The sequence below is a fragment of the Pongo abelii genome, chromosome 6, assembly GCF_028885655.2.
Source record: "Pongo abelii isolate AG06213 chromosome 6, NHGRI_mPonAbe1-v2.0_pri, whole genome shotgun sequence".
Classification (NCBI taxonomy): Eukaryota; Metazoa; Chordata; class Mammalia; order Primates; family Hominidae; genus Pongo; species Pongo abelii.
The window spans coordinates 126,921,475-126,945,164 of NC_071991.2; the positions used below are offsets into that span (position 1 = coordinate 126,921,475).

A 23,690-nucleotide genomic window follows, 5' to 3' on the forward strand; every position below is an offset into this window, starting at 1 on the left:
TGTGTGTATATATATATATATGAAACTGTACTTTAAGAATAAATATATATGAACTATAATATATGTGCAACAAATTTATAATATATAAACTATAAATCTGTGAAAGTATTCAGCATTATATAATGGCAGGCTGTGGTGATTTAGATTGGTGGAGCTCCTGACCATGCCTGAAAATCCCTGTACCCCACTTTGACCGTGATTTTTTAAGGGAATATTGTTTTTTTACATCTGTATTTAAAAAAAAATATATATATATACACTTTATTTTTTAGAGCAGTTTTAGCTTTATAGAAAAATTGAGTGGAGAGTATGGAGAGTTACCATATTCTCTCCTACCCGTTTCCTTTATTAATATCTTGCTGTTGTGTGGTAGATTTGTTACAGTTGATGAACCAATATTAACAGAAGTCCATAGTTTACATTCAAGTTCATTCTGTGTGTTTGTGCGGTCTGTGGATTTTGACAAATATATAATCATTCAGAATGGTTTCACTAGTCCAGAAGTCTCCTGGTGCTCCTGTCTTCCCTCCTTTCTCTAACCCCAGACAACTATTTTTTTTACCGTCTCCATAGTTTTGCCTTTTCCAAAAATGTCATATGGTTGGAATCATACAAATGTAGCCTTTTCAGATTGGCTTCTGTCACTAAGCAATATGTATTTAATGACTTGATAACTTTTCATGGCTTGATAACTCTTTTTAATGCTGAATAATATTTCACTGTATGGATGTACCACAAGTTGTTTATCATTCACATACTGAGTAACATCTTGGTTGTGTTCAAGTTTTAGCAATTGTGAATAAAACTGCTGTGAATATTTATTTGTGTGCTGGTTTTTGTGTGGACATAAGTTTCAGCATATTTGAGTAAATACCAAGGAGTGCAGTTGTTGGATCCTATGGTAAGACTATGTTTAGTTTTGTAAGAAATTGCCAAACAGGCTTCCAAAGTGGCTGGATGTATATATTTTTAGGTTGCTCGTGTGTTTTTCAAAAACACCTTACTCAGGTATATTGATGGACTGCTTGCCCTGTGATAGGATTACAAGTAATTGAGGTCTGTGGGGCTGATTGTCCCAACATAAGTAATACCAGCTGGTTGTACTTTGCTTGTTCTTGTTTGCTTTCTCTTTTCTTTATCTATTTTTTTCCTTTTCCTTGTGTTTTTACTCTCTTTATCTTGCTTTACCACTTCTGCTTTGTCCTCAGAAGTCAGAGGACTACATTTGTTGGAATAGTGTACAAATTTAAAAGGCAAAATAAAACAGGTCCAAGTCGTTTCTCAGGGTCTCTAGGTGGTTGGGGATGGTTGAGATTGTAGCATTAAGTAAGGTATTGTTGGAGCATTAATTTGACTATATAGAATATAATCATCAGAGATGGGAAAAGGGAAACAATACGTTAATAAAACTTGCTTTCCTTTGTAATTTGTTAATTATAGGGCAACTGTATAAAATGTTTTAAGACTATGATAGCAGAAGAGTTTTGTTTTTTTTTCCCTGCCTTTCTCTGGGAGAGCTTTTCAGCTTCTACTGTTACAGTTTTGTTTGTTTGTTTGTTTGTTTTTTAAGCACACCACCTTTGGGAGTGTTACAGTTCTTTAAAGAGGACTGAGCCTTCGCTTAAGGCTAGCTTCATACTGTTTGTGTAATTCTGTTTGTATGTGCATTTGTACATACCCCCAACTGCAGCAGAATATCAATAGATTCTATTCTCCCAGGAGAAGGGCAAGGACTGTATCCAGTCTTATCTGGGGTATGTATCCAAATGACCTAAGACAGTCTTCCTAATAAACACTTTTGGACCGCAGGGTTCAGACTTTCCTGGGGTGGAATCTTTTTTTACCTTTCTTTCTGCCTGCTTAGTTTGAGTCAGGATGCACGCAAGGCCCACGTCTCCAGTGCCCCCAAGTGGTTGTCTAGGTTTTGCAAGAGGACATCTAGTGATGGGAGAACTGACTGCTTCCAGCCACTCTGTCTATACACCCCTTTAGAAAAATGATCTGTTGACCAGAATTTTGCCATAATTTCTTACCTTTTTTTTTTATTAGGGTCACAGACTTAATCTAATTCCTCTTCCTAATAATGGTCTTTTAATATTTTGTGAGAGAGATTCCTAAAGTCCTTCTTTAGATTTAAACACCTCTTATTTTTCTAACTATTCATTAATTAAGCATTTTCATAGTCCCAGTGAAATATAACGGGATTTTTCTCGTATCTTTAAAAGTGGAGTGCCCAGGGCTAAGTACAGGAGTGGTCATTGTTCACATTGTGCATATGTTGCTTGTCATGTGATACTTTTTTTTTCCAGACTAAATTTACTGTGAGCCAGTGTTTCTGAATCTTTTTACTTTCTCTGTGATGATGACACAAGTCTCCATCATCCTGTTTTTCTTCAATGGATTGTGTTTTTTTTTCCTTTGAAACAGTCTCACTGTGTTGCCCAGGCTGGAGTACAGTGGTGTGATCTCGGCTCACTGCAACCTCCATCTCCTGGGTTCAAGCGATTCTTGTGTCTCAGCCTCTCAAATAGCTGGGATTACAGGTGTGTGCCCTCACACCCGACTAATTTTTGTATTTTTAGTAGAGATGGGGTCTCACCATGTTGGCCAGGCTGGTCTCAAACTCCTGACCTCAGGTGATCTGCCTACCTTGGCCTCCCAAAGTGCTGGGATTACAGGCGTCAGCCACTGCACCTGGCCTTTCTGGCCTTTCAATGAGTTTTTTTAGAACAAAGTTTAGAATGATATGTTTATACCTGTGAACATTTATCTTGTTAGATTATGCTCATTAAGCCATTGGGGTGTTTGGGGAATTTGATCAATGTATCTTTTCTGTCTCTTTTCAGTTTCGAAAACTATCCCACTGCTGCTGCTTTTCTTCCACTTGTCTTTTCTCAATAGCTGATTCTAGTTTGTGTTGCTTCGATAGATACATATGGCTAAACATAAACCTCAGACAATAGAAAAACGTATTCATTTGCAAAGCTGCCAGGGTGTTTGGAGTGCTTGAATCATATTGAACTTCAAGAACCATTATGTTTCTTTGTCTTTTTGACAGTTATTGGAGCCAATTTGTGTGTTTTCAGTTTCTCTTAAACTTTCAGTATGTATTTGAAAAGCTTGTAGGCCCTAGTTACTGTATCTATAATGCCTAGTAAGTAAAATGACCCACAGACCAGTCAATAAGACAGGGCTTAACAGGAGAGTAATCCTTGGGCCTCAGTTTCCCAGCTGTACAGTGAAATACTTGAATTAATCACAGTGTTTCCACTTGTGCTCTGGAGTTCTGAGTGGTGAGGAGGATGAATGGCTTTAACTCTCTGCATTCCCTTCCCCTTCAATAGAAGAAATTCCACTGTTACCTTACATTTTGAGGTTGTGTACAGGATTCTGCTTAAAGAAAAGGCTCTGCTAAAAAAAAAAAAAAAGAAGAAGATTCATTGGAAACCCCTGCAAAAAAGCAAGGAAGAAAATGGCTCCCAGAGGACGCTGGGCAGCTTGGAAATTCTGTATGTGTCCCTGATTTCATGAGTTTGGAGGCCTCTGGTATTTCATTTGGTAAAAAGAAGAAGAGCTTATGCTGTTTGTCTTTTCTTTCTCAAACCTGGACATAACAATGGTTATAAAAGTAATCACATTCTTATTATTTTGAAGGGAGAAATAAATCTATAAAGCAGAAATAAAGTTTTTATAATCCATAATTCTATTTTGCATAGATAAAAAGTATTCTTAATAGTTTAGTATATCTTTCGAAATTATTGTTTGTCCACAACCATATTTATTTACACTTGAAAAAATGAGACCACACTCATTCTAGCAGATTTTATAACCTGTTGTTTTCAATTTCCATCATTTTATGGATTTTTTTGTGTGTCAATACACATAAATCTATTTCGTCCTTTAAGACAAGCTTGTCCAACCCGCAGCCCACAAGCTGCATGTGGCCCAGGGTGGCTTTGAATGTAGCCCAACACAAATTCATAAACTTTCTTAAAACATTATGAGATTTTTTTGTGTTTGTTTGTTTTTTTTAAGCTCATCAGCTATCATTAGTGTTAGTGTATTTTATGTGTGGCCCAAGACAATTCTTCCAACGTGGCCCAGGGAAGCCAGAAGATTGGACACCTCTGCTTTAAGGCTTCTGTGATATTTCTGTGTACCAACAGTTAATATTCCTTGTTGCACAGCACATGGAGTCTATTCTAAAGCAGACTCTAGTTTTATTTGTATATTGCTACTGGCACAGTTTTTTTTTTTTTTTCAATAGTTCACTCTTTTTGGGGGTTGTGATATGTGTTGTTTTTTTCTAGTTGCTTCCTTTTCCTCTGGTTTGACTACAGATCAAGACCTGTGTTATCCCAGTCAAGCTACAGATACAGATTGCCCTTTTCTTTCAGACGATAGCTCTAATTTAATGTCCCCTTTCATAGTTACAAGTCTGTTCTTCAGAACAAAATCTTGGCAGCCAGAATTATACTTGACACTTTATTCCAGCATATTACTGCTGGTGAGAAAGGCGGTTGACTTGTTTTGACCCAAGTGAGCTTAGCTCTAAGAGACTAGGAAGGTGGATGATGAGCAGCTTTTGGTGGTTTGACAGCCAGCTGCAGGACATCCATTGTGGCCAGGACCGAGTAGCTGCTGATAAGTGTGGGTATGGTAAATTACATTTGATGGCCTCTTTTCCCCTTCTGTTTTTGAGAATTTTATCAAAGATTACACTGAGAAAGTGGTATTGAGAAAAATATTTTTTATTCTTATAGGATAATTATTCTCTTCTCTAGCCTATACTTGTTGTAAATGACAACATTGGTAGTAGTCATGGAAAAATTTTGGTGATTGGTTTTTTTAAACAGGAAATATAGTGTAAATGTTATTTAGGTAGTTTTGATTTCTTTAGGAACTTAGGTAGCATTTCTCCCCTCCTTCTGTGAGTTTAGTGATATCTTTTATAGACTTAAATTCTAAAATGGAGATGTTATGCCTAGTTTTAGGTAAAGGCATTTTAATTTTATGTTCAATTATTTTCTAAATTTTGTTTGTTTTAGTCTTGAAATATAATGTGCTTTTTTACTTTAACATCCTTGTGTAGGATTCTGATTTGATTTTTTTTTCCTTCTTACTACTGTGCCTCTAATTTTGATTATATGGCATCTTTAATTTTGTAAGTAATTCAAGATACAGTTTATCTCAATGAATTAACTCACAAAGTAAATATGGGAATTTTTTTGGGACAGGGTCTCACTCTGTCCCCCAGGCTGCAGTGCAGTGACACAGTCTCTGCTCACTGCAGCCTCGACCTCCATGGCTTCACTGATCCTCCCTTCTCAGCCTCCCAAGTAGCTGGGATTATAGGCGTGTGCCACCATGCCTGGCTAATTATTGTATTTTTAGTAGAGATGGGGTTTCACCATTTTGGCCAGGCTGCTCTCAAACTCCTGGCAATTTATGGGGATTTTGGTTATTTGATCTTGACTCTTCCATATATATTTGATTTCCAGTAATTGGCGTGGTTCCAGTTTTACATTTTGTTGTTTCCTTGTTCCTAAATTTATATAAATAATCTGTACAGATTTTCATACCTTTTAAAATTCAACTTAAAATAATTCTTATAAATTGGTTTAATACAAACATAAAAATGGTATGCCCAACTCTCCATTTTCCTTAAAAAGTCAGCCCCTTGTCCCCTCAACCCTTTTTTTTTTTTTTTTTGCGAGATGGAGTCTTGCTCTGTCGCCCAGGCTGCAGTGCAGTGGCATGATCTCGGGGCTCACTGCAACCTCCACCTCCTGGGTTCAAGCCATTCTCCTGCCTCAGCCTCCCGAGTAGCTGGGATTATAGGTGCGTGCCACCACACCTGGCTAATTTTTGTGTCTTTGGTAGAAACGGGGTTTCACCACGCTGGCCAGGCTGGTCTCGAACTCCTGGCCTCAGGTGATCCGCCTGCCTCGGCCTCCCAAAGTGCTGGGATTACAGGCGTGAGCCACTGCGCTCTCCCGCCCCCCTTTTTTTAAAAAAAGTAATATTTTTCTCTTTCCATCTACTGAAAATGGGAATGGATAGTTAGCTAAACAATTTAATATAGGTGAAGAAGAACATAAAGTCAGTTGAACACTCTTGTGCTCACAGAATACTGTAGCTTCACAAGACTGCTTTGGCAACTTTATGAACTGCATTTATTCCTGTGGCTGAGAATCATGCTGTCAGGCCTCTCAGTTTGTGGGAATCAGCTCTCAAAGTAGCTATTGTATATTATCTAAGGCAGTGATGGTGGGGTTGAGGGTTGAGGGAGTAGGAGATGTTTTAGAGGGACCAGGATGGGTGGCTGCAGGTGCAATTTGAAAAATCAATTCAACATGCATACCATTTTATAATACAAATTCATGGCTGGGTGCTGTGGTTCATGCTTGTAATTCAAGTACTTTAGGAGGCCAAGGTAGGAGGATCGCATGAGCCCAGGAGTTTAAGACCAGCCTGGCAACATAGTGAGACCTAGTCCCTACAAAAAAATTTTTTAAATTAGCTGGGCATGGTGGCTCCCGTCTGTAGTCCCAGCTACTCTGGAGGCTGAGGCAGGAGGGTCCCAGGAAGTCAAGGCTGCAGTGAGCCATGATTGCACCACTGCACTCCAGTCTAGGTGATTGAGTGAGACCCTGTTTCTTAAAAGACAAAACCCAAATTTACTGTACCCCCAGTAAAACCCAAATTTTGGCTTGAAGATTAATTAATAGCTTAATTATTAAGCTATTAATACATAATAGCTGGCATTAGCAGTTAAGGAGCCCAAGCAAGTAATGAGTGGAGACTGTGCTCGGGTACAAAGGGTGGGTCTCTGATGGAGCAGCTGGAACACTTGATTGAGAAGCAGGAGATAGGGGTTCAAGTTTTGGATTTGCCACCAATTAGAGATGTGACTTTGGGTAACTCACTGGGTCTTTCTTGGTCACAATTTGGAAAATGAGAACATCAAACTAGATAGTCTCCAAAGTCTTAAGCATTTTAGGTTTGCCTCTGGTTAAAGGAATGCTCTGTGGACAGTTGGATTTGACCAGTTATCAAGGTAAGATTATATATTTGGGAAACCAAAGTAAACAGTTCCAGATTTTTCAGCCAGTCTTCATCAGGGTGTTATTTGTACATCCTAACAAATCACAGAGCCATGGAGACCTTATGATGAATAACCATAAGCCTCCTGGCTCTTCCCTTTTCTTGCCATCCCAGTCCTACTATCCAGAGACAGCCTTTAAAAACTATTTCACTATTTCTGTTTTTAGCTTTGCTTGTGGTTACTTCCATAAGCCTTAATAATATGTTTAGACTTCTGTTCCTTGATTTATCAACTTTAGACGATACCTGTGAAGTTTTTGATGTGAAAAATGAGAATTTAACTCACTTTTTTACCCCATCATTATTTAGTATTTATATTACTTTGAAAGTCATTTATTATCTCTATAATTTTAAATGATAAACTTTAATTTTTTGATCCATCAACTTCCTGTAGGGCCTCTTAACTTGCCATTTTGGAAAATGGGATTGTAAATACCCCCTTCACGTCCCTCTTTTTATATTCTACCTTCTGACACCTGTACTCAACTTACATATTGTCTAGGTTATAAAAGGTTAATATTTTTATTCTGTCTTCCATTCACCACCAAGTATTGTGTGCTTTCCTTTATATTTAGATTGCTGTTTTTACTACATTCCCTTTCTCTGCCTGCTGCGAACATATGCAGAATCATAAGTGTATGATTACTCAAAATGTTTATGTCTTTTAAAAGCTAAGGAAGTAATTTGGTATGTGCTTAAAGACTCAGCTTATTTTATTTTATTTTTATTTATTTATTTTTTTGAAATGGAGTCTTGCTTTGTTGCCCAGGCTGGGGTGCAGTGGCGTGATCTCTGCTCACTGCAACTTCCACCTCCCGGGTTCAAGCGACTCTACTGCCTCAGCCTCCCGATTAGTTGGGACTGCAGGTGTGTGCCACCACACCCAGCTAATTTTTTGTATTTTTAGTAGAGATGGAGTTTCACCGTGTTAGCCAGGATGGTCTCGATCTCCTGATCTTGTGATCCACCCGCCTCGGCCTCCCAAAGTGCTGGGATTACAGGCGTGAGCCACCGCGCCCAGCCTAGCTTGTTTTATTTTTTGAGACAGAGCCTCATTCTGTTGCCTAGGCTGGAGTGCAGTGGCACAACCTCGGCTCACTGCAACCTTCGCCTTCCAGGTTCAAGCAGTTCTCCTGCCTCAGCCTCCCTAGTAGCTGGGATAACAGGCACTCGCCACCATGCCCAGCTAATTTTTTTGTATTTTTTTTTTTAGTAGAGACAGGGTTTCACCCAGTTGGCCAGGCTGGTCTCGAACTCCTGACCTCAAGTGATATGCCCGCCTCAGCCTCCCAAAGTGCTGTGATTACAGACGTGAGCCACCGCCAAGACTCAGCTTATTAAACCATTTATTTACTCATTATTCAAGAGATATTTATTGAATACTACAGTTATCATTAACAGTGCTATTTATAATAGTGAGAAATTGGAAATAACCTAAATGACTTCAGAGGATTGGTAAACTAAACTACTGTATGTTCTTACAGGGAATGCTCTGTAGACATTTTAAAAAGATACAAAAATATTAATAACATGGAATATTTTAATCTATATTAAGTGAAAAAATATTTGTAATACAGTATATACAATATAGGCTCATTTTTGTTTAAAAACAATGAAACAAAACCAACCATATAAGAAACTAGCAGGGGAAATGCTGGAAGCATATACATAAAATTGTTAACTTGGTAATGTAGCTATCTCAGGTTACAGTGATTTGTGTTTATTTTTAATGCCCCTATATTTTCTCAGTTACCCCCAAAGAACACAAGTCACTTCTAAAAGAATACATTCTTTAAAAACTTTTTTTTTTTTTTTTTTAAATGAGATAGGGTCCCATTGTTTTCCAGGCTGGAGTACAGTGGTGCAATCTCAAGTCACTGCAACTTCTGCCTCCTGGGCTCACTCCATCCTTCCACCTCAGCCTCCCAAGTAGCTGGGACTACAGGCATGCACTACCACACGCAGCTGGTTTTTGTATTTTTAGTAGAGATGGGGTTTCACCATTTCACCCAGGCTGAGAATACACTTTTTAAACTTAGAGATACAAAATTAGAATTGCCAGTCATAGGTTTTCTTGGAATACGCATGCTACAATAATGTAGGAGTACCTGATAAGAATTCAGTAGATATTTGTTGAATGAAGGAGAGAATGATTGAATAGCAGAGATTCCTAGGTCTGTGGTATTGGCACTTAAATACTTTCATAATTTTATTCAGAAACAAATCCTTAGTTCAGTTATTTCAGAAGAAAAATCATGAATTGAGCTGTCCTACAGAAGCTAGGAAATAGCTTTAACTGGATGTTGGTTGTGTAGTGACAGGTCCAGCAGAATTGAGCCCGCCACTGAAGCAGCCAGGCAACAATGCTGTTTCATAGTATGCAGGATCTGAATAAAAGTGTCTTTTGTGCTTATTTGAGACTGGGGGGCGGGACTTGTGGCAATTTACGTTATTTTTCCATAATGGAAATTGAGGCAGCCTCTAATCCTGCTATCACACATGGCAACTACTTATTTGATTTTTGGTAATTTGGGAGCAGCTGTGGACAAACAATTATCCTGCAAAAAGAGCCATGCCAGCTGCATTCTGACCCAGTTGCAAATGCTTGGGTAGACCAAACTTCCTATTCACCATCTTTCTAAACCAGGGATAGCTTCAACAACTCACCTGCTTTTTATTGATATTTGTAGCTGCTGGTAAGCATCTACATATTTGAGAATGCACTCTCTAATGCTTTTTTATTGTTGTCACCAACCTTCACTAGGCACCTACTTCATTCAGGCAGTGTGCCAGACACGGGGTTGTAAGCTGTAAGATGTTATACAGTGTGGATAGACTGCTTTCATTTTGACAGGTGGGTCAGCATTAGCTTTATTTTTAGTAGACTAAATGGCAGTGTAAAGAAAGAATCGGGTGTGGAGGCAGTTGAGAGCTGTGTTCCTTTGGTCCCCAGACTCCCCCTGAATCTGCTGTCTGGGCGTTCATTGATGTCCCCTTGCTATGCCATGTGCTTTCACAAGCTGTTGCTGCTGCCTGCAGTGCCCTTTTTTTCATTCTGGAGCCTGACGAGCTTCTGACTGTAGACTCTGTCTTTTCCTTCAGGATGCCTGCCCCATGTCCTTGCAGTTTTGTCTTCTCTGTGCTCCCTTAACCCTTAGCAAATATCACTAGAATAGGATTTGTTTTTTAAATGGCAAAAGCCTACTTACTTAACTGTATTAATTCAGTCTTTCAGTATACACTTATTTATTTTTTAAGCTCTTATAACCCAGGGGCTTAGAGAGATGTTTCAGTAAAGAAACAGGAAATTAGGTAGGTAGGGTCATCTATAATGAGTAAAAAGACAGCGTACTTTTGACTGTGAACGTCTGTAAGGCAAGGACAAAACGCTGACAATCTTTATTTCTGTCTCTATAGTGCTGAATTATCACAAGGGACAAATTGGCCTGAATAATTGTATGAACCCACTCTATTAGAAATTACCTTCACACTGATAGGTAATGGCCTGTGATAAGAAGCAAGTCAAAACTTTTTAGAATGTACAACTGCACTGTTCAGTATAGTAGCCACAAGCCACATATGGCCATTTAATATTAATTAAAATTAAACATTTAATTCCTTATGATCTCATGTGGTCAGTAGTCCACAAGTCCAGCTACAGTTTTGGACAGCACACATTTAGAATATTGCCATCATTGCAGAAAGTTCTACCGGACAGTGCTAATCCAGAACCTATAAGAGAGTTGACATATTTTAAAGCATTTGATGAAATACATTCACTTAACTCTTCTCTGTGGAAAGTTGTTCCGGCAAGCCGAAATTCCCTGTGCTTTCTTTACATTTTTTCCTTTGCTTGTGGCACCCTCTAGTGTTCTAGCAATACACAGTCTATTTGTGATTTGAATAGAAGAACATTGGAGTATTTTGGAAAATTCTGTATGTGTAGCATTTTTCTAGGGAGGAGCTCTGTAGCTTTCACCCATCCCCAAGAAAGTTTATGATTCAAAAACGATTAAGAACTCTATGATAGAGGTATTTGTATGGTCAAAATTCCTAATGTGATCTGTAAACATTATTTCACCCAGTGTAAAAAAAAAAAAAAAATCATGTAACTGTCCCTTCGACATTTCTTTGCTGTCCTGGTCTTTGAACATGGAATAAGAATAAGTTACACTTATATAGCACTCACTATATACCATGTCCCCTTAAGCCCTTTTTCAAATAGTAATTCATTTTGTCCCCGGTAATTCTATGAAGTAGATTCTGTTATTTTCCTTCATTTGACAGATGTTACAACTAAGACATAGAAAAAGTCAAATGAAACTTCTCCAAGTTGCTAGTAAGTGGCAGAGCAAGAAATGGAATGCAGTATTCTGGTTCCAGAGTTTGTACCACCCCGCTGGAGAAGTGAGGATGTGTTTAAGTAGGCATGAGGTAGAATGGAGAGGAGACTCTCCAGACACCTGTACATGCTGAGTCCAGTTGTATAATAAGAAAAAAGAATGGTAACTCTAAATTGCTCTTTCCCATGCTGGAAATGATAGCCATTACCCACCATTGATTTTCAATAGGTCTACGCAGTCCACTAGGGAGTTAGAATGGTAGATAAAGGTCAAAGATACCATTGCTACCACATTTTCTTTGGTTTCCAAAAACCTGATCTATTCATCGAGTAATATGACAAATCGTTTTCTGTTTGTCAGTGTTATTTCTATAAAGAGACAGTATAGTACTATGATGTTGATTTTGAGGTTTGCAGGAATGTTAGACTTAAAGAGTAGGGCAGATAGACTCACAAACATAAGTTTGTGTTGCTATCACCTACTTTCCTGTCTGTGCTCCCTTCTCACTTCTAAGTGTCCCATTTCTGTCTGTGTGAAGCATTTTATTTTTATGTATTTATTTATTCTGAGATACAGTTTCACTTTGTCGCCCAGGCTGGAGTGCAGTAGCATCATCTCAAATCACTGCAGCCTCTGCCTCCCGGGTTCAAGCGATTCTCCTGCCTCAGCCTCCCGAGTAGCTGGGACTACAGGCGTGTACCACCACACTCGGCTGATTTTTGTATTTTTAGTAGAGACAGGGTTTCATCATGTTGGCCAGGCTGGTCTTGAACTTCTGACCTTAGCTGATCCACCTGCCTCCCAAGGTGTTAGGATTACAGGCATGAGCCACCGCGCCAGGCCTGTGAGACATTTTATACTCTATAACTTAGCATCTTTTTAATGATTCGTTAAATTTGAGATTCATCAGTGTCTGAAAACAGAAACTGCAATTGTAGTCTTGTAAAAATTGGCTTCATTTTTTACATCACTTCTTTACTGAGGGTATGAGAATCCCAGATTGCTGCTTACCAGCACTGTATGAGTAATTTTGAATGCAGGTATGTATTTTATTCTTTAAGTGTTAATCGGGGCCTTGAAAACCATGTGTGGCATTTCAGAGAATTTAATTCTGGGAATTGGGTACACAGGTGTTACAAGATGAAAGAGCACAAAAGACACTAGGGTAATCCAGATAGGAAGCACTACCACCCCTCGGTTTGGGGGAACAGAAGAGAAGAACCTGGAAGCTCAGAGAAGTCCTCCCGCAGCTGGTAATCTGATCTCCGAATGGAATGCCATTCAGCTGGTACTCAACCACCAGGAGAGAAGGGGCACAGCTGGAGTTGGGAGGTGCAACACTCCTCTTGCTGGAGCAATGCTGATATTATAACAATGAAAACAGCAAAGAAATCCCTTCTTCTCTCCCCTTCCTGTCTCCCTAGGCAAAACCTAACAGGATACTGGCAGTAAAGTCTGGAAAACATGGTTGGCAGGCTCAGCCCCAGAGCGAGGAATAGTGCAACTCCGACAAGAATAGAAGACAGGGCTTGGAAATGAGAGGGAGAGAGAGATAAACAGCCAGCACAGCCTTATAGGAGAGTTACAGAAACTGTAACTGCCTGGGTGTAGCTTTAGTTATTAAAATGTGTAGCTGATTACCCACAATCATTTATTAAAGAGCACATTATGATAGATCTATTCATAGAGACTTTATGGACCCAAGCCCTGACTTCAGTGAGCTTACAGTATTTTCTTTTTCTTTCTTTTTTTTTTTTTGAGATGGAGTTGCACCCTGTGGCCCAGGCTGGAGAGTGCAGTGGCGCGATCTTGGCTCACTGCAACCTCCGCCTCCCGAGTTCAAGCAATCTCCTGCCTCAGTCTCCAGGGTAGCTGGGATTACAGTCATGTGCCACCATGTCCTGCTAATTTTTGTATCTTTAGTAGAGACAGGGTTTTACCATGTTGGCTCGGCTGACTCCAGACCTCGCGATCTGCCCGCCTCCGGCCTCTCGGGATTACGGGCATGAGCCACCATGCCCGGCGCTTACAGTATTTTCATAAAATCATCCACTCATCCCTAAGTCATTATGAAATTGTGTGGTAAAGCTTTTTTTTCTTTTCTTGCTTTTTTTTTTTTTTTTTTTTTTTTTTTAACACGCAGAGTCTCGCTGTGTTGCCCAGGCTGGAGTGCAGTGGTGCGATCTTGGCTCACTGCAACCTCCATCCGACTCCCAGGTTTAAGCGATTCTCCTGTCTCAGCCTCCAGAGTAGCTGGAATTAAAGGCACATGCCACCACGCCTGGCTAATTTTTGTATTTTTAGTAGAGATGGGGTTTCACCGTGTTGGTCAGGCTGGTCTCAAACTTCTGACCTCGTGATCCCCCAGCCTTGGCCTCCCAAAGTGCTGGGATTACAGGCGTGAGCCACCACGCCCAGCCTAAAGCTTGTTTTTCTTAAGCGTTATATAAAAGCATCATTGTTAACTGGATTATCGTGTTATTAGTATTAAGGAATATTTACAAAGTTAACCTATTGGTATGAAAAATATTTGATTAGTCATACAATTTTGTTAGTTTTAGATGCCGCAAATTAGGAAGTTAGTCTTACTCAAGGCAAGGCCACTTCTAAACTTGAACTGTGCTGTTCTCAGTTCTTAACGTAAGAAGGGAGCTTTATTTATCTAGTGACAGTTTGCTCTAGCATGTCATTTAATTTTAATTTTCAAAATGATCAATTTGGAAGACTATATCATAGCTATTTGTTTTTAAAGCTCATTTTGTTAAAAGTCAAAGTAATACATTCATATAATAAAAGATCATATAGAAGGACTTACAATAAAAATCAATAGTCTTTTGCCAGTCTTTCCCCATCCCGAGTCCCACTTTTCAGAGACAATTCACTGTTTTTTGTTTATAGTTTAACTGTTTTGTTTATAGTAACATCAAACAGTAATGCCTCCATAACTCTAAATAATATGTCTATACCACTATTTCTTGATTTATCAAATGGGCATTATTGACTTTTTTTTTTGTTTTTTATTTTTATTTTTATTTATTTATTTTTTTTGAGACAGAGTCTTGCTCTGTTGCCCAGGCTGGAGTGCAGTGGCGCGATCTCGGCTCACTGCAAGCTCCGCTTCCTGGGTTCATGCCATTCTCCTGCCTCAGCCTCCCAAGTAGCTGGGACTACAGGCACCTGCCACCATGCCTGGCTAATTTTTTGCATTTTTAGTAGAGATAGGGTTTCACCGTGTTAGCCAGGATGGTCTCGATCTCCTGACCTCGTGATCCGCCTGCCTCAGCCTCCCAAAGTGCTGGGATTACAGGCGTGAGCCACCACGCCCGGCCTTTTTTTTTTTTTTTTTTTTTTTTTTTTTGAGAAGGAGTCTCGCTCTGTCACCCAGGCGTGAGCCACCGCGCCCAGCTTGACTTTCTTTTATGGAATATAAGGTACTTATTTTTTTAGTACTTTTCCTTTCCCTTCTACTTTTGATAGTTACATTGTAATACTGTTTGAACTGTAGACTGAGGCTAGGTGTCAGATTTTCCCTTAGGCAGTTCTTGCGGTTTTTCTTTTGATATGATAATGCTATTGATTAGACTAATGCTTTCTTTTACATTTAGTTACACTTTGATTAGATTTCCTGGCCTGCTTTTCTTTCTGCTTTGATTTTTAAGATACTCTACACTTAATCTCATCCATTATGTGTGGATTAGACTAAATTTAACTCCCTTGGACATTTCCTTCAAATTCCAGTAGCTCCTTAGGTATTATGGACTACAAGTACCAGGGTGCTCTGGTCCAAGACAATCTTTTTCTGTGTTTTCTTCCACCAACCCACCCATACTGGCCTAGAGGGACAAAACTAGGAGCTCTTCTGTACCAGATTACCCCTACCCCAACCTCTTGTAGTTTATATTATAAAGAAGGACTTTTTAATTAAAATTTTTTTTGAGAGAGAGGGTGTCACTCTGTCACTCACACAGGAGTGCAGTGACGCGATCTTGGCTCACTGAAGCCTTGTCCTCTCAGGCTCAAGCAATCCTCTTGCCTTAGCCTCCTGAGTAGCTGGGGCTATAGGCATGTGCCATCATGCCCAGCTAATTTTTCATTTTTTGTAGAGAGGGGGTCTCCCTATGTTGCCCAGGCTTGTCTCGAACTCCTGGACGTAAGCGATCCTCCCACCTTGGCCTCCCAAAGTGCTGGGATTACGAGTGTGAACCACTGTGTCCGACCAAGAAGGACCTTTAGATGAAGGATATATTGCACCCCAGGTGATGATCCAGGGTAAGGAAGATTTTAGTAAAATTGTTACCATGTTAAGTTATTGTTTGGGGGAATTTTTTTTCTTTTTTCTTTTTTTTTTTTTTAAATGAAGTGTTGACTAATCTGCTGAACGCCACTGGCTCTGGATGATAGGTATGCTGTTTTATTTGAATGTGGTGTTGAGTCACAGGTCATTATGTGTTGCCGGCGCTTTCGTCTTACTTTTTATATGAGTTCAGAGGAATCACTCTCAAGTCCATCTGCTGCCTCTTCATTTTGTGCACTGTTGTGAAATTGTGCTAGGGGCCTTGGTTTCCTATAGTTTCCTTATTTTATGTCCAGGAGAACAGTATTTCAGTTGCTGGAGTTAATATAGGGCTTTTTAGATGCCTGATTCAGTCTCTTATACACAGTTAAGAAAACTATCCTCAGAGATGACTTTCTGGTTTAGAAATGAAGAAATTGAGGCCCAGTGCTTGTGAGACTAGTCAAGTAATGAGTCAAGAAGGATAGAATCGGGAAGACATAGAGATTGTGGCATCATCATCATAATTAATGTCAGGCACTTATTGCTGGGCACTGTGTTCCTCACTTTATCTGGGTTATCTCATTTAATCCTCATATCATCCTTTTGAGAATAGGTAGTCATTTTTTTTTTTTTCACTTAAAATGATAGAGTGGTAGCTTAGAGGTTAAATAACTTGTCCAGTGGTTCTGGATATCTTGGTGATAGACTGTGCTGTTTTATAAAATAGAGAATATTTAATATGTTTTTACCTATTGACAGTTCACATCACTTTAGCTATCCAGGGAATCTAACTCCTCATGGAGGAAAGCTAAAATGCTTCACTAAATTGACTTGGGAGAGTGGGGTCTGATGATGTCCAGCAATATGTCATATGTCATATGACATATCAGTCATATCCGGCATTAACCAGCCTGCTTCCTTTATGATTTTACGGAAACATTGTAAGTATCATTCATAAGTATCCCACTCTAGTTAAAAGAAGTCAGAAATACCTTTGCCTTTGCTTTTCACAGAGTGTGCTGAATAAAAATGGTTAGAGAGGCCGGGTGCGGTGGCTCAAGCCTGTAATCCCAGCACTTTGAGAGACCGAGGCAGGTGGATCACCTGAGGTCAGGAGTTTGAGACCAGCCTGGCCGATATGGCAAAACCCGGTCTCTACTAAAAATACAAAAATCAGCTGGGCTTGGTGGTGCAGTTGTAATCCTAGCTACTTGGGAGGCTGAGGCATGAGAATTGCTTGAACCCAGGAGGCAGAGGTTGCTGTGAGCCAAGATCACACCACTGCCCTCCAGCCTGGGCAACAGAGTGAGACTCTGTCTCAAAAAAAAAAAAAAAAAATGGTTAGAGAGGCCAAAGAATGGGATAGGGAGAGAAGTGGAAAGAGATGAGGCTCTGGGCAGAAATGGCAAGCCTGTGAAGCAGACAGCCCTATTGATTCATGCTGTGAACGGCATTCTGGAGCAAAGAATTGAAATCCATTATGCCAAGTGCATAGCCTACAAATCCCTTTGAAAAGCAGTTAGGTGCCATCTAATCCCAAATCATTTAAAAATAATTCTGAAGTACCCAGAATTCTAAAATGCCCTAAACAGTTTGTCTCGAAGAACAGTGAAATGGATGGAAAAACAGCATTTTAACGGTATCTTTCTCTCATATATTATATTCAATTGTGTGACTTAGTGTGTTAAATTGTTTTAGATTAGTACAAATCTGGGAGCTAGGATATATTCCCGTGGATATTCTGAAACTCACATAAAACAGGATGTGGAAGGATAGCTTATCAGGTAGCTTAAAAATTCCTTTCTAATTTTGCCATAATTTCAGACTTTGGGAAAAGTTGCAAGAATAGTACAAAGAATTCTCATGTACCCTTTACCCAGATTTTCCAAATGTTCACATTTTACTGTGTTTTCAAAGACCTCAGAAAATTGAAAATTTGATTATCTACATAGAAACAAATCACCTAAAGAATGAAGACATAGCAGGATTAGTTTAAGAGAGCAGTTACTCAGAGGAACAAAGGATTTTAGAATCAGAAGATCTTAAGATGGAGAAAGACTTCTATAGTAGAGTAGGACAAAATAAGAGAAAAATTTTACATAAATAAATAATTATGTTCTTTTACATGCAGCCATAGAGGTCATATTTCTATATCTATATGGTTGACATTTTTTGTTAAACTCCAGATGTGTAGTGCTGTATACTGTTACATGATAGTTAAATTTTAAATGTGTATATGTGTTCGTGTGGGTTTGTATTAATACAAGTAGAGATAGTGTTAGTGTACAACTGAAGCACTCAGCTTTTCAATATACATCAAAATTTAAAATATATATGCCTTTTGACCCAGCAATTTACCTTCAAGAGTTTATTATTCTTAAAAGAATTTATTTTTTAAAATAATCAAATAATATACAAGATTTTTAATAAAGATAATACAGGCTGGTTATATTATTCTCCTGTAAGATTAGTCACTTCTTCTTCCTTTTTTTAAATTTATTTTTATTTATTTATTTTTTTGAGACAGAGTCTCGCTCTGTCACCCAGGCTGAAGTGCAGTGGCGCATCTCAGCTCACTGCAAGCTCTGCCTTCCGGGTTCACGCTATTCTCCTACCTCAGCCTTCCGAGTAGCTGGGACTGCAGGCGCCCACCACCACTCCCGGCTAATTTTTTGTATTTTTTTAGTAGAGATAGGGTTTCACCATGTTAGCCAGGATGGTCTCGATCTCCTGACCTTGTGATCCGCCTGCCTTGGCCTCCCAAAGTGCTGGGATTACAGGCATGAGCCACCGCGCCCAGCCAGATTAGTCACTTCTTTGCACAGAAATTACACTGGTATATAGGGTAATTTTAAAAAGTTAGTTGTAAAATATACATAACAATAAATTTACCATCATAATCATTTTTCGGCATATAGTTCAGTAGTGTTAAGTACATTCACACTGTTGTGCAACCAGTCTCCAGAACTCTTTATCTTGCAGAACCGAAACTCTGTACTCCCAGCCCCTGGCAACTACTAGTCTACTTTCTGTCTCTATGAATTTGACTACTCTAGGTGCCTCACATAAGTAGAATCATACAGTATTTGTTCTTTTTTGTGGTTGGCTTATTTCACTGAGCAGAATATCCTCAAGGTTAATCCATGTTGTAACATGAGTCAGAATTTCCTTTTTTTAAAAACTGGTTTTAAATAAAACTTTTTTTTTTATAGCAGTTTTAAGTTCACAGCAAAATTGAGTGGAAGATACAGATAATTCCCATATGCTTCTCTCCCTTACACTTGCATAGCCTCCACCACTATCAACATCCTGCACCAGAGTGGTACATTTGGTTCCAATTGATGAGCCCACATTGACACATCATTATTACCCAAAGTCCATAGTTTACATTAGGGTTCCCTCATGGTATTGTACATTCTATGGATTTGAACAAATGTATAACCCATATCCACGATTATTGTATCATACAGAGTAGTTTCACTGCCCTGAAAATGCTCCACCTGTTCATCCCTCCCTTCCCCCTAATCCCTGGCAACTTCTAATCTTTTTACCATCCCCATAGTTTTGCTTTTCCAGAAGGCCATGTAATTGGAATCATAAGTGTGTAGCCTTTTCAGATTGGCTTTTTTCACTTAGCAATATGCATTTAAGCTGCTTCTACATTTTCTCATAGCTTGAAAGCTCATTTCTTTTTAGTGCTGAATGATATTCTATTGTCTGGATGTACCACAGTTTATTTATCCATTCATCTATGGAAGGACATTTTGGTGCTTCCAAGTTTGGGCAATTACGAATAAAATGATAAACATCCATGTGCAGGTTTTTATGTGGATGTAAGTTTTCAGCTCCTTTGGATAAATACAAAGGCGTGTAATTGCTGGATTGTATGGTAAGAGTATGTTTAATTTTATAACAGACTGCCACACTGTCTTCCAAAGTGGCTGTACTATGTTGCATTCCCACCGGCAGTGAAAGAGAGTTCCTGTTGCTCCACATCCTCAACAGCGTTTGGTGTTGGCAGTGTTTTGAGTTTTAGATATTTAAATAGATGCGTAGTGATATCTCACTGTTTTAATTTGTAATTCTCCCATGACATATGATGTTGAGCATCTTTTCATATGCTTAATTTACCATCTATATATCTTCCTTGGTGAGATCTCTTCAGGTGTTTTGCCCTTTTTTTAATTGGGTTCATTTTCTTATTGTTGAGTTTTTAAGAATTCCTTATTTTGGATAACAATCCTTCTGATTCATCTTTTACAAATATTTCCTCCCTGTCTATGTCCTGTCTTCTCATTCTTTTGGCAGTGTCTTTCACAGGGCAGAAGTTTCTTGTTTTAATGAAGTCCAGCTTATCGATTTTTTGCTTTTATGGATTGCGCCTTTGGCATTGTATCTTAAAAGTCATTGCCATACCCAAGGTCAACTAGATTTTCTCCTATGTTATCTTATAGGAGTTTTATGGTTTTGCATTTTACATTTCGGTTTATGATCCATTTTGTATCAGTTTTTGTGAAGGTCTGTGTCTAGATTTCATTTTTTTGATGTGTGACTGTCCACTTGTTCCAGCACCATTCATTGAAAAGACTAACTTTGCCAAACTAATGTATTGCCTTTGCTCCTTTCTCAGAGATCAGCTGGCTGTATTTATGTGGGTCTATTTCTGGACCTTCTCTTCCATTACATTGGTCTATTTCTCTGGTGTTTCACCAATACCATACTATCTTGATTACTGTAGGTTTATGGTAAGTCTTAAAGTTGTGTGGTATCAGTCTTCTGATTTTGTTCTTTCAATATTTTCTTTGGCTGTTCTGGGTCTTTTGCCTGTCCATGTAAACTTTACATGGAAACTTTACATGTAAACTTTACATGTTGATATCCACAAAATAACTTGCTGGGATTTTGATTGGGACAATGTTGAATCTAGAGATCAGGTTGGAAGAACTGACATCTTGACAGTATTGTGTCTTCCTATGCGTGAACATGGAATATCTCTCTTTATTTAGTTTTTATTTGATTATTTTCATCAGAGTTTTGTGTTTTTTTATATAGATCTTGTACATATTTTGTTAGATTTATACCTTACTCAGTATTTCACTTTTTGGTGGTGCAAATGTAAATGGTATTGTGTTTTTGATTTCAGATTCCACTTATTCATTTCTAGTGTTTAGGAAAACAATTAACCTTGTCCCTGCAACCTTGCTGTAATTACTTACTTACCAGGAGTTTTTTTTATTGATTATTTTGGATTTTCTACATCAACAATCATGTCATCTATGAAGAAAGACAGTTCTATTTCTTCCTTCCCAATCAGGGTACCCTTTACTTCTTTTTAAAAATCTTATTGCATTAGTTAGGACTTCTAGTACAATGTTAAAAAGAAGTGGTGAGAGGAGATTTCCTTGTCTTCTTCCTGATTTTTTTTTTTTTTTTTGAGACAGAGTCCCGCCGTTGCTGTGTCACCCAGGCTGGAGCGTAGTGGCATGATCTCAGCTCACTGCAACCTCCACCTTCTGGGTTCAAGCGATTCTTCTGCCTCAGCCTCCTGAGTAGCTGGGATTACAGATGTGTACCACCACACCTGGCTAATTTTTATATTTTTAGTAGAGACAGAGTTTTTCCATGTTGGCCAGGCTGGTCCCGAACTCCTTACCTCAGGTGATACACCTGCCTCAGCCTCCCAAAGTGCTGGGATTACAGGCGTGAGCCACCTCGCCCAGCCTTCTTCCTAATCTTAATGGGAAAGCTTCTAGTTTTTCACATTATGATGTTAATAGTAGGTTTTTTGTAGCTGTTCTTTATCAGGTTGAGGAAATTCCTCTCTTTCTAATTAGCATTTTCTTCCTTTTTAAGACTGAATAATAAGTGGTATGTATATACCACATTTTTTTTTACCCATGCATTAATCGATGGTCACTTGGGTTGCTTCCACATTTTGGCTGTTGCAAATAAAGCTGCTATGAACATGGGTGTACAGATGTCTATTTAAGATCCTACTTTCAGTTTCTTCTGGACATATATATCCACAAGTGGAATAGCTGGATCATGTGGTACTTCTATTTTTGATTTTTTTTGAGGAACTAATATGAAAAATTTTATATACAAGGACATATTTTATACTGCATTGATGTTTATTTTATAATAGCAAAAACTTGGCAGCATATTTTATCAGCAGGTGACTGGTTATATAAATTATGACACATGCATATAATAAAGTATTATACAGCTGTTGGAAAAAGATATGGTAGATCTGTATGTTTTGACATGTAACAATGTCCAGATATATTGTAATATGAAAAAGACGAACAATATGTATAATATGAACCTGTTTTTATTTTAAATCTATACATGTATGGCTCCAAATTTATTTTTCAAAAATAATGAACTTCTGGGGTAGGGGGGAGTGGAGATTATAAGTGTAATAGGAGAGCCAACTTTTAACCTTACTGCTTTATACATTACTGTATCATTTTGGGGTCTACAAGAAGCACAGTTTTTTGGTTTTTTTTGGGGGGGGGGGTGTTTGTTTTTGAGACAGAGTCTTGCTCTGTCTCCCAGGCTGGAGTACAATGGCACAACCTCTGCCTCCCGGGTTCAAGCACTTCTCCTGCCTCAGCCTCCCAAGTAGCTGGGATTACAGGCGCCTGCCACCACGCCTGGCTAATTTTTTTGTATTTTTAATAGAGACAGGGTTTTGCCATGTTGGCCAGGCTGGTCTCGAACTCCTGACCTCAGATGATCCACCTGCCTGGGCCTCTCAAAGTGCTGGGACTACAGGCACTTGCCGCCATGCCCTCAAGAAGCAGTTTTATAAGCAGAAAGACCAATTTGAATTTTTGGGAAAAAAGTTATTTGACTCTCACTTGTCTTTGACATACAAAGAAAATGTTAAGTATTTCACTTATTTACTAAGTGTTTTTATGTTCACAAGGCCAAATGCTAGTCACTGAGGTATCTTAAGTATGTTTTTATTGTTATATTTGAATGTCTTTTTATTATTAAGGGTATCCATTGTTTTGTGATCTGAGGTATAAAATTAGTACAGCGAATTTCCATCAAAATGGTTTCACGTAAGAAACACCACTCTGTCATTTTTATGTCACATTTGAATGGTGCTTCCCATTTCCTGTGACTTGGTGTAGCACGGTAAGTAGTGAAATTGGAAGTTTGTCAAGGTTCCTCTGCTCTTGAAGAAAATATCTCTTAGTTTAAACATTGTGTTATATTACACACTGAATCCTGTTCTTTTTCTCTTTTGTCTGACAGTAGAACTTCATGGAGGAACACGGAGTGACCCAAACTGAACATATGGCTACCATAGAAGCACATGCAGTGGCCCAGCAAGTGCAGCAGGTCCATGTGGCTACTTACACCGAGCACAGTATGCTGAGTGCTGATGAAGACTCGCCTTCTTCTCCCGAGGACACCTCTTATGATGACTCAGATATACTCAACTCCACAGCAGCTGATGAGGTGACAGCTCATCTGGCAGCTGCAGGTAATGTTGTTTGGATTAGAAGCTCTTCTTTAATTTTTTTTTTTTTTTTTTTTTTTTTAGAGACAGTGTCTCACTCTGTTGCTCAGGCTGGGGTGCAGTGGCACAATCATGATTCACTGCAGCCTTGATCTTCTGGGTTCAGGTGATTCTCCCATCTCAGCCTCTGGAGTAGCTGGGACTGCTGATGTGTACCACCACATCTGACTAATTTTTGTATATTTTGTAGAGACAGAAATGTCACTTTGTTACCCAGGCTGGCCTCAAAGTCCTGGGCTTAAGCGATCCTTCTGCCTCGGCCTCCTAAATTATTGGCATTATGGGTGTGAGTTACCATGCCTGGTCTTCATCACAATTTTTTTAAGCCTTGCAGTTATAACTTGAGCCTGTATTATACTGAGACTTAAGGTCTGGAATCACTTACTATCAGTGTTATGGCTTTGGTTTTATTTTTTCATCTATTCTGCCT

The 23,690-nt window shown here is 38.9% G+C and overlaps 1 protein-coding gene across 7 annotated transcripts in view; it reads left to right on the forward strand.

Moving 5' to 3' along the window:
- The window catches only part of NRF1 (nuclear respiratory factor 1), a 140,899-nt gene that overhangs the window by 21,993 nt on the left and 95,216 nt on the right, over window positions 1-23,690 (forward strand). For 5 of the 7 annotated variants that reach the window (XM_024250202.3, XM_054559815.2, XM_054559812.2 and 2 more), the window contains exon 2: window positions 22,993-23,224. In XM_024250202.3, coding sequence (XP_024105970.1) covers window positions 23,002-23,224 — 223 coding nt within the window. In that variant the 5' untranslated portion in view covers window positions 22,993-23,001. Of the gene's footprint in view, window positions 1-15,465; window positions 15,720-22,992; window positions 23,225-23,690 lie in introns of those variants that run through there. The other 2 variants (XM_054559814.2, XM_054559813.2) reach the window with 2 other exon arrangements.